Source organism: Lampetra fluviatilis, chromosome 39 (genome assembly GCF_964198595.1).
Source record: "Lampetra fluviatilis chromosome 39, kcLamFluv1.1, whole genome shotgun sequence".
In the NCBI taxonomy this organism is placed as follows: domain Eukaryota; kingdom Metazoa; phylum Chordata; class Hyperoartia; order Petromyzontiformes; family Petromyzontidae; genus Lampetra; species Lampetra fluviatilis.
Genome location: NC_136313.1, coordinates 7,723,664 through 7,739,392, shown reverse-complemented (window position 1 = coordinate 7,739,392; position 15,729 = coordinate 7,723,664). Strand labels below are relative to the sequence as shown.

At 50.5% G+C, this 15,729-nt stretch overlaps 1 protein-coding gene across 1 annotated transcript; it reads right to left on the bottom strand.

Annotated features, from left to right (window-relative positions):
* Positions 1 to 577: 577 nt before the first annotated feature.
* Positions 578 to 15,148, bottom strand: LOC144946048 (gonadotropin-releasing hormone receptor-like). Its single transcript, XM_078874787.1, has 3 exons — positions 14,504 to 15,148; positions 3,260 to 3,458; positions 578 to 1,213 (listed from the first exon to the last, which is right to left on the bottom strand). The coding sequence occupies exons 1-3, from the start codon at positions 15,122 to 15,124 to the stop codon at positions 603 to 605; spliced, it is 1,431 nt and encodes a 476-aa protein (XP_078730913.1). The 5' UTR covers positions 15,125 to 15,148; the 3' UTR covers positions 578 to 602.
* Positions 15,149 to 15,729: the final 581 nt, after the last annotated feature.

The window sequence follows — 15,729 nt, the reverse complement described above, 5'->3', positions numbered from 1 at the left end:
GCACAGCTAACCGGGCTTGCATGTGAGAAGCAACTTGGCGGAATGCATTTACAAATGACAACAGAATAAACGTGTACGGTGTTTAGGCAGCAGTGTCACAGCCAGCGGGAGAAAAATTGTGTCACGCACCCATAATCGCCACACATGGAAATAAATTCGCCTTTTGCTGTAGGGGCTGGCTGGAGACTACACCAAATTATTCTTGTCAGCTGGAGAAATAATGCTGCAGTTGTAACTTCCTTATAAAGGCAGTTATGGTTGGACGATTTTTTTTACTGCTTCCTGGCCCTGATAAATGACGTTTGATGATGGTGGTGACGATGATGATGCTGGCTCATGTCGGTGGCTACGGTGGTGAACGTGGACGTCGCTTGTTTAAATCTTCTCCACCGAATCTTGCCACCTACGTGGACTCAGAACTACACAACAGCTGGCCCAGACATCTTACCGCTGGCTCAGACATCTGACGGGTGGCCCAGGGTTGGCCCTTGGAACTCACAGGTGGCTCTTCTTTACGATGGCTCAAGCGGGCTCAAGAGTGGCCGATGCAGCTTTAGGAGTGGCCCATGGAGTAGGTGAGTAGTGACTCTAGGAGCTCCCTGCTATCCCTGGGTGGCTTGAGGTTCGCACAGTTGGCTCAGAACGTACACGGCCGTGGGCGACGGCTCCCTTGCCGGCGCGCGCGTGTCGCGGTGCGCCCGGCGACCGTGCCAGTGGCTTCGGACAAGATCCACGAATGCCGAGGACACGGAGAAGGAGAGGTATGACCTCCACGGGGCCAGGTGCGCTAAGTGGCCACTGGTCGGATCTGAGTCCACAGTGTTCTGCTGCTGCTGCCCCTGGTGCTTGTGAACGGCAGCCGAGGCGGCGTCTCTGTCCGTGGATGTCGCACGGAAGCAGCGGCAGCGGCAGCAGCGGCGGCGGCGGCAAGCGAAGCCGGGACCCAGTGGCACGGAGAAGAAGCCGTAGACGACCGGGTCGACGCACGCGTTGAGCAGCCCAAAGAGGAAGAGGCCGTGGCTCACGGCCTCGGGGATGTGGTCTTCGGAGGCCATGGCGGGCCTGATGCAGTACCACACGCCGAGCAGGTAGTACGGCGTCCAGCACACGACGAACGAGCTCACGATGAGCGCCGTCATGCACAGCGTGCGTGCACGCGCGCGCGACAGCGTGCGCAGCCCGTGGTTGCATGCGCGCATCTCCCTCAGCTCCACTGCGGGGACAGGGGACACCGGGGGATGAGGACACGCAGAGACACGGGCATACAGGGACATGGACGCACGGGACAGAGTGGGATAGAGACACGGGGAGAGAGGGGCACGGTTTAGTTTGAAGGCGTGGGGGGATCCACACGGTGGGATTTGTCTGGGGCCCGCACCCCCCTATGGACGGCCAAACATGGGGGTTTGGGGGCATTGGGGCATGAAGAAATGAAGACGATTGGGTACATTGAGATTCTGCGACACACAAAAGACAAAGGTATGAGGGCATAAAGGAGATTGCTCGAGAGCGCATGACGTAGACACGTGGGTGTCAGGGGCATGGCGGCACAGAGACAAGGGCAGCACGGAGCATGGGACTCGGGGGGGGGGGCACAATGGGACACGTGGGGGGGGGGCACAATGGGACACGTGGGGGGGGCACAATGGGGCACGTGGGGGGGGGGCACAATGGGACACGTGGAGGGGGGGGGCACAATGGGACACGTGGGGGGGGCACAATGGGGCACGTGGGAGGGGGCACAATGGGACACGTGGGGGGGGCACAATGGGACACATGGGGGGGCACAATGGGACTCGGGGGGGGCACAATGGGACACGTGGGGGGGGGTCACAATGGAGCACGTGGGGGGGGGCACAATGGGACACGTGGGGGGGGCACAATGGGACACGTGGGGGGGGGCACAATGGGGCACGTGGGGGGGGCACAATGGGACACGTGGGGGGGGCACAATGGGACACGTGGGGGGGGCACAATGGGGCACGTGGGGGGGGGGGGCACAATGGGACACGTGGCACTGGGATGAGAAGTCATGGCCATGAGATCACAAAGACACGGATTCCACAATTATCCTCCGTTCCATGAGAACAAAAACAAAGCCGTGGCTGAGAAGATGCCACGAATTGGAAGTTGCCTGAATTAACCGGAAGAGTAACAAACTCTACCGCATAATCGACGATTTACCATTCTGGCGCGGTGCACTCGATAATTTTTGCAATGTGCTAATGATGCAATTGAACCGATACCGATGCCCATTTATAAATGCAATTATTTTTGTTAATTATCACCAACATAAATTTCTATTTAAAGCTTTCGTGACTGCAGGGATTCATCTTCTTGGTTCTTTCGGTAAAGTCACGTAGAATGGAAATAATAAAATAATAAAAATAAAACATTATAAAATAATTCTCACGATGCTTCGGCCACACAAACTGCTTACGTAGTAAATGAGTGAGTTTTGCTCTTTAACTTTTTAAAAATCTTTTTCGAATTAGAGGGGGGGGGAATGTAAATGGCATGCGGCGGGGGACATCGCGCCTCCTCGCATCCCGCACGGGGGGAGGGAGCATCGCTCGTACCACTGGTGCCACTTCCATATCACCACCACCACTCACACGCAGACAAAGGTCCCCCGTGTAGCCTTAACATACTGCTGGGGAAAGTGATGTTAGCGAGTAGTAGCACAACTGTTAAGGCTGGCATGGTCAGGGCAATGCCCGGCCACCTTTGTCTCCCCAGTGACAAAAAAATGCAGCCGGCTCTGGGGAGGCCCAGGACCGGTTAAAATAATCGTCACTGGTGTTGATGGCCGTGAACGGGAATCGGATTCGGGTCGCCGGGTTCGTAGCGCAGCAAACTAACTCTTACACTACCGCACGACCTTTCGCACATACAAAGAAAGCGCCCCCATAAAACCTGAACAGACTGTTGGTTGCAAGTGCTGTTACCAAGCACCTAGGAAGGCCGGCACGGCACACGAGGGGGTGGGTGGCCAGCACCACGCCCGGTCAACTTTGCAACCCAGTGGCGATATTTACACACCGCACCAGGTACTCATTTGAGGCCGAGTCGACCTAGGAGAGGCCCAGGACCGGTAATAAAAAAAAATCTCAATGGTGGCGGTGGCCGTGAACGGGAATCGAACTGGTGACCGGGATCGTAGCGCAAGCATAGCGCTAACCGCTGCAGCACTTTGACACACACACGCGCGCGCGCTCTCTCGTCCATGCACTGCCTCTCGCCCGCTTGCTCCACTGACCGCTGTTGACGCGACGCGAGATCTGCAGCAGGATGCGCCCGTAGGACGCCATCATGACGACGAGGGGCAGCAGGTAGAGGCACGAGAAGGTGAACATGAGGTAGCACACCTCGTGCCAGCGGCGCGGGAAGCTGCCGTGCGTCACGCACTGCGTGAAGCTCTCGGTCGACGGAGCTCGCGCCACGTGGAAGAGGAACAGCTGGGGGGGGGGGGGCAAAGAAAGACGAGAGAGGTCCCCCGTCAACGCGGAATGCGGCAGGTACAGGGCAAAGACCCCCCGTGTAGCCTTGACACACTACTGGGGCAAGTGCTGCTAGCGAGTGGCGCCTATCAAGGCCGGAACGGCACACAGGAGGAGGTGGGTGGCCAGCACCACGCCCGGCCACCTTTGGTGACGTTTGCTACGCACCGCAACGGGTGCTCATTTGAAGCCGATTCGACCGAGGGGAGGGGGCCCAGGATGGGTTCAGATAATCATCACCGGTGTTGTCGGTGGCCATGAACGGGGATGGAACTCGGTCGCCGGGTTTGTAGCGCAGTGCGTTACGTTGCTGTGCCGCCACTCCTCCGTGATGTAAACCACGCGCACACGCACGCATTGTGACTTTGTGTCACGATGTCAGTAGCTGATTCAGAGACTTACCAAGGAGAGGGAGGAGGGCAGTTCTGAAATGTGAAGCTTTCAAATAGGGGCCTATTTTAGTGAATACGTAATTCAATGTATGTTGTACAGAAATGATTATCAATACCTGTACAATGCTACATTTTGGAGTTTCAAGGCGAGTGGGGTGGCGAAATCCCCCATCGTGGAAAGTTATCATTCCTAGAGCCGGGGCACGGATATCTATTGGACAACCACCCCACGAAATGGTACATATTTTATCGACCCCGGAGAGTTGATGGCCTGAGTCAATTGCCCCAGTCAAGATGTAAACTCACAACCTTCCAATAGCGAGCCGCTCGCTCTACTGCTGAATCGCCAGGCTGGCTATAGCAGCAATCACAAGGACATCATCACCATCATCATGGTTACCGTATTTGTAAGAGTACCTGGGGTGCCACGTTGGAGAGATGTTAACTACCTCGCCTAGTTTCCATGAGGTTGTGGGTTCAATCCCGACCATGACGCCGGCTGTATATTTGGAGTTTGCATGTCTCTCTCCGTGATCGCGTGGATTTTTCTCCAGGTTCTCCGGGTTTTCCCTCCACAATTAGAATCAACATCACGCATTTAGAGTATTTGGCTGCTATACATTTCCACATGAATAAGCATCATGTGGCCAGGTCGCTTCTGAAAAAGAGCTATATAGCTCAGCAAACCTTACCTGCTAAAAGAAAGTACTGTGTAGTTTTGCACTGCTTCCGTGCAGTAATCTCGAGGTACGGGAACCAAGGGAACATTTGAGATAACCACTTAAATAATTACTGGGTACGGACGTGAGTGCAGACCAAACACAATGTCCACAAAACATACAGTATAGATGATACAAACAACACGTTACAATAAACGACGGTGATTTATCCGCGCGCCAATTTAATTCGTTTTAAAACTGATCATTGTGGGTTGCATTCACATTATTCCTGAGTAAGCTGTTCCTCGACTCTGCTGCCAAAGCACCAAATTGACGAAAGTGAAAAACCAAACCACTTTGGCTGAAACATCCAAAGTGGTTTGATGCTCACGGTGGTGGCGAGTAGACTTTGTCACTCACCCACAGTTAGCACGGACAAGAGACATCGTTCTAGATTTGAAATTTTCGTGACTGCAAGGATCCAAACTCTTTGGTTTTTTCGGTAAAGCCACGTAGGTGAAAAAGAGAAAATAAATTAAATCACGACGTTTCGGAAGCAACACAAGCAACCGTCATCAGGTGTTGACTGCAGTCAAAAGAGTAGAGACATTGTCGTTGTTGTTGTTGTTGTTCACATTGGGGTCTCTTAGCCACAGTGGGGTGAGCACGTGGCGGCCTCTGTCAGTCGATCTGTAACCACCCAGGTCTCTGTCCCCTCGATAAACACATCACGTGGTGCTGCTGCGTTGACAGCGGTGCACAATGCACAAAGACGCATCTCAACACATTCACCAACTGCACTGTGGCTTTAAAATAAACGAGCATCTTTGCCCGTCCTAGGGCGGAAAGCCGGTAATATTTACGAAAACATCGAGCAGAGTATAATTGTATTGCTTGTGTAAATGTAATGGCAGTGAATCTTGCACGAAAGTACGTCATCAAACACTTCACTGCAGTTAACTGTAGCGCTGTATTAATGGCAGTGAATCTGGCACAAAACTACGTCATAAAACACTTCACTTAATGTCACTGTAGCGCTGTATAAAAACTGACCTTCAATTTGTTCAAATTCACTGCTCTGATACTTTATTATCTTCTGCTTTCGGTCGCTGGGGTTGAAATAAATTGGAAATCGATACAATATTCATGGAAAAACACCGAGAAAAGTAAATTTAACCATAATGTAGAAGCATCAATTAGGCTTATCTTTTGTCTCAAGTGTTGAAGAAATAAATAAAGACACAAAATCCACTTTGTTGCTGCGTAGAATTATTTATTAGATTCACTGTCAATGAAGAAACGTCAAACAAAATTGTCGAAATAAAAAGTTTATTTCCACTCGACCTACGTGAGTGTAAAAATCCACCCGCTCATGAATATTAATTAGGGGGGGGGCTATTTTGCAGTGACGTCACGTACTGATGTAGCACTGTGCTGCATATATACATTTTTTACCGTCACTTTCTGTAAAGAAACGTCATATTTGAAGCGACTCTGCGAAACCAAATATCTTTCCACTCGACCTTCCGCGTGAGTGTAAAAATCCACCCGCTCATGATTATTTTATTATTAATGACGGGGGGGGGGGGGGGGCATGTTGAGTGACGTCACGCACGTTACACACATTTCTGGGCTATTGTAATAGTAATGTGCAATAGGTGACGTTATGGGTACGAGTTGTGACCATAACTTCACCTGATGTGTTTTTGGTTTTTAAGGCAGTGTTATACTGGTAGGAACCCACTGGTTCCACCAACCCACAGGGGATTGTTGTGTCCGTCCGTCCGTCGTGGAGGGAGAGGCTGGGTGGGGAGGGAGGGGCTGGGTGGGGAGGGGAGGGTGGGGAGGGGCTGGGTGGGGAGGGAGGGGCTGGGTGGGGAGGGAGGGGCTGGGTGGGGAGGGTGGGGAGGGGCTGGGTGGGGAGGGTTGGGCTGGGTGGGGAGTGGAGGGTGGGGAGGGGAGGGTGGGGAGGGGGAGGGGCTGGGTGGGGAGGGGCTGGTCACCCCGTGGTGCCCTTATAAAACTCAACGTTTAACCTACTCACGCCGGCTTGTGCCCGCTCTCACAGTCAGGCATATTTGCGGAATACACCACGCCGCCGTTGACCCTGGCCATTGACCGAGCAACCCAACGTCACTACCAGCTCCCTCCGCAGGAGGAATGTGTTTGGCGAAGTGTCTGCGGGTCTCTTCCATGAATTGCGGGCCAACGGCCACTCACTCAACGTGGCTTCAGAGTGAACCAAGCCTGGCACAAACTCATACACACCGTACAAACATGTGTGCGCATGTTTGGTGTGTATGAATTACACTGTGTAACAAAACATTCTTTGTTTTTTGTTCCTGGCTAGTGTTACTTTCCAATTGCTTATGCCTCAAAAGTAAAGAAATTGCCTGTTATTCCGCACAAACTTTGCTTCTGTGACCATGACAGTGATATTTTAAAATGCACCTATTTTCAATGAGAAAACGCGGTGTGCATTTGTGTCATTCCTTCACATAAAGTCCTGGTCACAGAAGCAAAGTTCGTGGGGAATAATAATAGCCATCTTCTATACTTTTGAGGCATAAGCAATTAGAAAATAACACTTTGTACCCAGGAACAAAAATCGTGTTACATCGTGTTACAATTGCAGACTATTGCTGGACAGTGACAAGAGACGCTTCAATTAGTGAATACAAGAGACAGGCCAAGAAGCGCCGAGTAGACTCTGAATAAAGGACAAAACTACGAACTTATACATTTTGATTTAAAGCTTTCGTGACTGCAGGGATTCATATTCTTAGTTCTTACGTGACTTTACCGAAATAACCAAGAATACGTACTTATATATACATAAAAGTTTGTTTCAAAATACATTTTATTTATATAACCCTTTCGCTGATTTTGAAAGTGTTACGTGAACAGGACAGGTGACATTATCATGTAAAGCAACCATACACATGAAAAGACCCAGGTTGACAATTTCTGAGTAAAACTCTACACAAAACACATAGACGTGAAATGTGAAAACTCAAATATCTTGGGAACAGCCGGCAAACAGTTGTTTTAATTGTCATATTCGAATTCAGCACATCAAAATCCATAGCGAACGGCACATTACATCTCTGAAGCAGACGACGTCTAAACAATAGTAGACCAAATTCAGACTCTGCCTTCTCGACAGACCTGTTCTCCACATGAAGACGGCTGCTTGCGTTGTGGCCGAAACGTCGTGAGAATTATTTTATTATGTTTTATTTTTATTATTTTTTTATTTTCCTTCTACGTGACTTTACCGAAAAACCCAAGAAGATGAATAGTAGACCAGTGTTATGGACGCGGGCTGTTCGTTTGTGCGAAGCGTGCGAATCAATGTGGATGTCCAAATCCTGAGTGGACACGCACCCGCTGCACGTGGTGGTGGTGGTGGATGTGCCAGCGAGCTTGCGCCTGTGTGAATGTCAATGTGCGCGTGTGTGTGTGTGTGTATCATCATAATGTGTATAACGTGGAGGAGGCTCGTGAAGGACGCTGCTGCTACAGCTGCTGCTGGGCAGTTGGAGGCAGTCGCCCTCCAGCAAAAACGGAGGGCAGAGGAGCGACGCTCACAACAACGAGCGGAGCGCCGGGCGGTTAAAACACAGCGAGTTGGCACAGCTGGTGCATCGGCAACACTCGGGTCGGTCCCGCGTTCGACACTTCACGTGGCATTATCGTGCACCTAGCCTGTCACAAGCGCCGTGGTGACGTCACCGCCACTTAGTGGCGAAGATCAATTTTGATTCCAAGCTTTCGTGACTGCAGGAATCAGGCCTGATGACGGTCGCTTGCGTTGCGATCGAAACGTCGTGATCTTTTATTGTTTTCTTCTACCTACGTGACTTTACCGAAAGAACCAATGAGTAATGTTGAAGTGCTTTCACACCGGACGGAGACAGCCGTGATAATCGGGAGGTTCTATACGAACCCGGCGACCCGAGATCGATTCCCGCTCACGGCCAACACCGGTGACGATTCTCTGAACCGGCTCTGGGGATCTCCTAGGTCGACTCGGCCTCAAATAAGTACCTCGTGCGGTGCGTAGCCATCGCCACTTGGGGAGACAAAGGAGGCCGGTCATGGTGCTGGCCACCCACCCCCTCGTGTCCCGGCCTTCACAGGTGCTCGCTAACAGCACTTGCCCCAACAGTCTGTTAAGGCTACCTGTATTATGGATATTTCGCGACCAGTGTCATCCATAATAGAGGTTTGTTTGGGTTAGATCGCGTGAATATATAAATGTGTCGTTAAACCCGCCACCACCCGACACAGCCAGCTAGTAAGATTTGTCACGTAAACAGAACGTGCCAAGTCGTTACTCGTACAGCACTAACCGGTGTGTTGGAGAGCAAAGCTACAACATACAGGTAGGAACCACAGGTTCCACACTGCCCACCAGGGATTATTTGTCTGTCGTGCATATGGGGAGGGGAGGGTGGGAGGGGTGGGGCTGGGTAGAGAGGGGAGGGTGGGGAGGGGCTGGGTAGAGAGGGGAGGGTGGGGAGGGGCTGGGTGGTGGGTGGGGAGGGAGGGGCTGGGTGGGGAGGCGAGGGTGGGGAGGGTCTGGGTGGGGAGAGTGGGGCTGGGTGGGGAGGGGAGGGTGGGGAGGGGCTGGGTGGGGAGGGTGGGGCTGGGTGGGGGGTGGGAGGGGTGGGGCTGGGTGAGGTGGGGCTGGTCACCCCGTGGTGTCCTTATTAAACTCAACGTTTAACCTACACACTACACTATACACTACTTATACAGGTAGGAACAACAGGTTCCACACTGCCCACCAGGGATTATTTGTCTGTCTGTCGTGCACGAATGCGCTGTCCAACCAAGTTCCTACCTGCCCACTCCGCAGGAACGTGTTTGACTATCTGCAGTACGACGATCGCCAGTAATTAACGACAGATTTATATATTTACGCGATCTAACCCAAAAAAACTGTATTATGGAGAATAGTTCTATATCCACGTGTGTTATTAATAAACGTTATTTATGCATTAACTATGAATCTCCCCACAATAATATACGTATTTAAACAATTGCCATGTATTTAAATTGTGTGTATAAATATTCTTAGGTTTTTTCGGTAAAGTCACGTAGGTAAAAAAATAAAATTAATAGAAATAAAATTAAAATACAATTAAAATCACGACGTTTCGGAGGCAACACAAGCTTCCGTCTTCAGGTGGAACCGTCACAACACGATTGCTGTATCAAGTAAGAGAAGATAAACACACACACACACTTCAACGTGCTGTGTCTTTGGTCAATCCACTGCTGGATGAAGGCCTCGCTCACGTGTCACCACTCAGCTGACCCTTGCCTGACCCCCCCATCATTCAGGCTCACCGCTCACACACCAATAACTCGGCACTCACCTCTGCTGTAACGGGCAACTGGCTGTGTGTGTCTGCGTGATGGAGCCGCACCGAGATCCGTGTCGACAGCAGCGCCGCGTTTTGCTAAAGTGCGTTATTCCTCCCAGCGACTTTCTGTGTGTTCCTCTGCATGTGTGTTTCTCTCTTGGTGTGGTGTTGCTCTGGTTGTCCCTCTGTGCTACCCATAACATCTTTCCCTGTGTGTCTTCTCTGTGTATGTACCTCGTGTCTGTCCACGAGTCCTTGTCCTCTGTTTTACGTTGGTATGTTCAGCCCAGAAGATTAACACAAACAAGTATAACCCGTAAAAACAAAGTTTTTCACTATAAATCCTTTATATGCGTGGCGGCTAGAGTCCTCTCGTCCTCTGGCTTGAGATGGCTGCCACCTATGGGTCAGATGATTGCATGGCAGCATTAAGCAATTGGTAATTAAATATAATATTTTTGTCCTAAAAAGTGTAAAATTTTGGAACAAAATTTTCACGAACATTAATTGTCACGCACAACGAGTCTGTGTGGAAAATGTCAGCTCGATTGGATCACGGGAAGTGGGTTAAAAAACGACCGAAAGATTTGCACGGTCCTAAGCAAGCAAGCAAGTGAACTTAATATAAAGGATTTAAAAATGTAGCAGTCTTTTTAAATACGTGGTCAACCAGGTTAGTGTCTAACTGTGTTGTTGGCCGACTGGTTTGCATCGCGTTATGTTTCTAAGGTTTGTTGAGTTTTCGTCTCCCATCTTCTTGCTGTATTTGCCTCCATACAGTTTGCCGTTCTCTGTGTAATATGTGCGTGGTGTCCCCCTGTGTGTTCCCTCGCTATGTGTTTTACCCCATTTCTACCTGATGATGAGCGCTTGTGTTGCGTTCGAAACGTCGTGATTTATTTTAATTTTATTTTATTTATTAAAATTTTATTTTATTTCTACATACGTGACTTTACCGGAAAAAAAAACAATGAGTATAAAGTGCCACGTGTTGTCCGGCAGGTGGAGAACCAATCACAGCGCCGTACGGGCAGCCCCCGCCCTTTATCAGTCGGTTACCAACGAGAACGCTGAGAATGAGTTGTGTGGTTTTTTTAAATCCTTTATATTAAGTTCACTTGCTTGCGCGCTTACGACCGTGCAAATCTTTCGGTCGTGTTTAAACCCACTTCCCGTGATCCAATCGAGCTGACATTTTGCACACAGACTCGTTGTGCGTGACAATTTATTTCAACATTTTAGGAATTTTTTTTTTATATTTAATTACCAATTGCTTAATGGTGGCAGGCAATCATCTGACCCATAGGTGGCCGCCATCTCAAGCCAGAGGACGAGATGACTCTAGCCGCCCGTTTCAAAGACCAATGTGGGCTGGGTTGTGGCCCATTGAACACGCATATAAAGGATTTATAGTGAAAAACTTTGTTTTTACGGGTTAATTTTTTAAAGAGATGCTCTTCTACTACACCGGCCCATCTCAGAGCGCCGTTTACACCACAGGCGACTTGCTCCACACGTCATTTCAAACGGTGGTGCGATGTTAACTCCCTCGCCTGGTATGCAGGAGATCGTGGGCTCAATCCCGACCCTGATGCGTGCTTGCTGCTGTATATTTGGAGTTTGCGGTGTCCCTCTCCCCGTGGTCTCGTGGATTTTTCTCTGGGTCCTCCGGGTTTTTCCTCCACGTTTGGAATCGGCGTCACGGGTTTATAGTATTTGGCTGCTATACAGTTGAATAGAAGCCACTTTGCCGAGCCATAAGTTGTGTGTACAGGTCGCCTCTGCTCAAATAAAAAAAAATTGTTCAGTTTAAATTTCGATTTAAAGCTTTCGTGACTGCAGGGATTAATCTTCTTGGTTCTTTCGTTAAAGTCACGTAGAAGGGAAGTAATACAATAATAATTATAAAACATAATAAAATCATTCTCACGACGTTTCGGCCATAACGCAAGCAGCCGTCCTCAGGTGAAGAACAGGTGAAGACCAGGTCTGTCGGAGAGACAGCGTCCATTCAGACGTTGTCTTTCCGACAGCCCTGTTCTTCACCTGAGGACGGCGTTGTGGCCGAAACGTCGTGAGAATTATTTTATTATGTTTAATTTTGATCATTTCATTATTTCCCTTCTACGTGACTTTACCGAAAGAACCAAGAAGATGAATTGTTCAGTTTAGTTTAAACATTTAAGAAAGGGTACCCCCAGTGGCAGCTGTCCATGTGCGACTCACGAAGCGACTGCATCTGGCCTGCAAGCGGCATTCGTATGCCAGTATGGGGTGCGACGATTAGTTGTTTAATCCCGATTGAACGTGACAAAACGACATCGTCAGCGTTGTTGTCAAAAATATACAAATAACGCAACTCAGCAGACAATTACCCTCCCATCATATAAATATGTTGATGGGGGGTTGCTTTTTTGTTTACACCCTATCAGCTGCACGGCCTTGTGGGTGTGCATTATTTCAGTAGCATTGGTTCAACACAAACAAACTTTGGCCCGGCTTTGACATTCAGGCTGCCATCAGCAGTCAGCAGACTTGCTGGGATCAACGTTGTCGCTGGGATGGGTGAAAACACCCCAGCAGTCGTGTTCGTGTGCGGAGAGGCAGATACTGGGAGTATTCCCAGTAAACAGTTCACCGTGTTGTCTGTCCGCTTATTCATTGTGTAACACGCTGTGTATATTAATAGGGGTTTTCCCCCTTTTTTCTGGCAACAAAACTGACACATTTTGCAAGGAATCATGCTTACATTAACCACAATACTTGCAGTCAAATGCAAACAAAAAACAATACTCTGATCATTTATGCATTGTCTTTGAAACTGATTGGTCCACACCAGAGGCAGCTTTCTTTGGAGCCTAGTCTCATATGGTGTTCGACCAGATGACGCCAAAAGGCTGTGTATATATTTATTGTGTATGCATGCTGTGTATAGAGTACACATCGTCGGCTCTGGGGGTGTTGTTTGTGAATGTAAACAGGGCTACGCGGCAGGGTTGACCGAGTGTGAGCCGCTTATCTTGTTCATGGAAGAAGAAAAACAAACTGATGTAGAACCCCCCATATTAATAACAATGAATACTTCTAGATTTTAAGCTTTCGTGACTGCAAGGATTCATATTCTTGGGTTTTTCGGTAAAGTCATGTAGGTAAAAAAATAAATAAAAGTAAAATAAAAAAATAAAAATAAATAAAAATCACGACGTTTCGGAGGCAACACAAGCCTCCGTCTTCAGGTGGAACCGTCACAGCACACTTGCTGTATCAAGTAAGATGATTTTTATTTATTTTACTTGTATTAATTTCAATTTTTTACCTACGTGACTTTACCGAAAAAACCCAAGAATAACAATGAATACAACAAAAAGCGCATATTCGGTATTGGCGCCACGATGATTATTGTACAGCTCAAGACCGTCACGCAGGAAGGCGCTGCTGTTTCACAGACAGAGCCTTGCGGTAGTGTCACTGCAGGGGCCGATGTTGCCACACGTGGACTCACAGTTGAGTACATTCGCAAGGAAACGTATTCACGTTTTGTTGTTGCAAATGTGGGCCGTGCAGCCGGGCACACAACGGCCCACTCTTGTCAAACGACGCCACGGCTTCTTTACCTACCGTCCACTGCGAAAGCGAACGGCGGGCAGCAGCAGCAGCAAATGTTACGATTAAAATACACCCGCGGTGTTACCCAGGGCGGACTGACGGAGTCGAGCCGCGGAGCCTTCTCTGGCAAAACAAGCGGGCTACCCCTTGCCTCCTCCCCTGCCCACTCACCCACCCCACCCACCTCACCCAACTCACCTTACCCACCTCACCCAACTCACCTCACCCACCCCACCCACCTCACCCAACTCACCTTACCCACCTCACCCAACTCACCTCACCCACCCCACCCACCTCACCATACCCACCTCACCTCACCCACCTCACCCCACCCACCTCACCCAACTCACCTTACCCACCTCACCCAACTCACCTCACCCACCCCACCCACCTCACCCAACTCACCTTACCCACCTCACCCAACTCACCTCACCCACCCCACCCACCTCACCATACCCACCTCACCTCACCCACCTCACCACACCCACCTCACCCCACACCTCACCCACATCTTCTCACCCACTCACCCACCCACCTCACCCCACCTCACCCCACCCCACCTCACCTCACCACACCCTACTCACCATACCCACCTCACCCACCTCACCTCACCCACCTCGCCACACACCGCACCCACCTCACCACACCTCACCCCACCTCACCACACCCATTTCACCATACCCACCTCACCCCACACCTCACCCACTCACCAACCCACCTCACCCACCCCACCACACCTCACCCCACCTCACCACACCTCACCCACCCACCTCACCCACCCACCTCACCCACCTCACCTCACCACACCTCACCACCCCTCATCCACCTCACCCCACCTCACCCACCTCACCCCACCCACCACACCACACCTCACCCTCCTCACCACACCCCACTCACCCACCCACCAGGATGAGTGAGTGAGTGGATTGCGTGGGTCCCGCGCCACCGACCCCAACCCTCGCGAATCGCACCTGGGGCAGAGCGAGCAGCGCGCTGAGGCTCCACGCGGCGCACAGCAGCGTCTTGTTGCGCCGCTTGGCGCGCGACACCCGCAGCGGGTCCGTGACGGCGGCGTGCCGGTCCAGGCTGATGACCACGGTGACGAAGGCGCACGAGTACATGGCCACCAGCTTGAGGAACATGAGCAGGCGGCAGGCCGCGTCGCCTCCCCGCCAGCCCACCGTGATGTTCCACGCGGCGTCCAGGGGCATGACCACGCAGGCGGTGAGCAGGTCCGACAGGGCCAGGTTCACCAGCAGGATGCGCACGTGGGAACGCCGCGGGCGGCGGTCCCTGGACGCGCTCCAGAGCACCGCGGCGTTGCAGCACAGCGAGAGGGCGCACAGCGAGAAGGTGACCGCCACGCGCACCTGGGACGCCGTCGTGAAGGAGGGGATGACGATGCCCTGGCTGGGAAGGCTCGCGGTCGGGGATTGGAGGCGATGGATTGTCGTGGCGGGTGATGATGAGGGTGAGGATGGTGGTGGTGGTGATGGTGACGAGGTGGTGGTGGTGGTGGTGAAGCTGAGAGGAAGGCCGCTTGATGGTGAGATCTGCCACATGACGGTCCACGTGGGCGATGATGAATTCATGGTGATTTTTTGCGAATCTAGCCAGGATCCTGCAAAATAGACGTCACCTTTAACAGCCTGTACTATTAGCATCATTATCGCCATCATTAACAATCTGGAAAATTAGAATGATCGCCATCATTAACAATCTGGAAAATTAGAATAATTAACAATGTACTATGAGAATCATCATCGCCATCATTGACAATCTGGAAAATTAAAATAATTAACAATGTACTATGAGAATCATCATCGCCATCATTAACAATCTGTAAAAATGTTAATAATCTGCGCAAGGTGCCACTTTAAAATTAAAGAGGTATTGCATTGTCGCGTTATAGGCGTGCGTGAGTTTAACCGCACAATCAATTTGTAGCTGCGCCCGTTACAGAGACACACCTCCTGGACACACTCGGGAACGAGCCGGTCCCCTCTCAAGGGGATGACACACGCGCTATATTTTAACAAACTAAACACAAGAAATGAAACACTAGGTAAGCATCTCGTTGCAATGCCACTGCCATTAAAACAAGTGTCTGCCACGTGGTTATAGTAACGTACCTTATTTACGGTAAAGCTCTACAGCTTTTAAACATCACAACCCAGGAAGAAGACGCGCGTTCCAC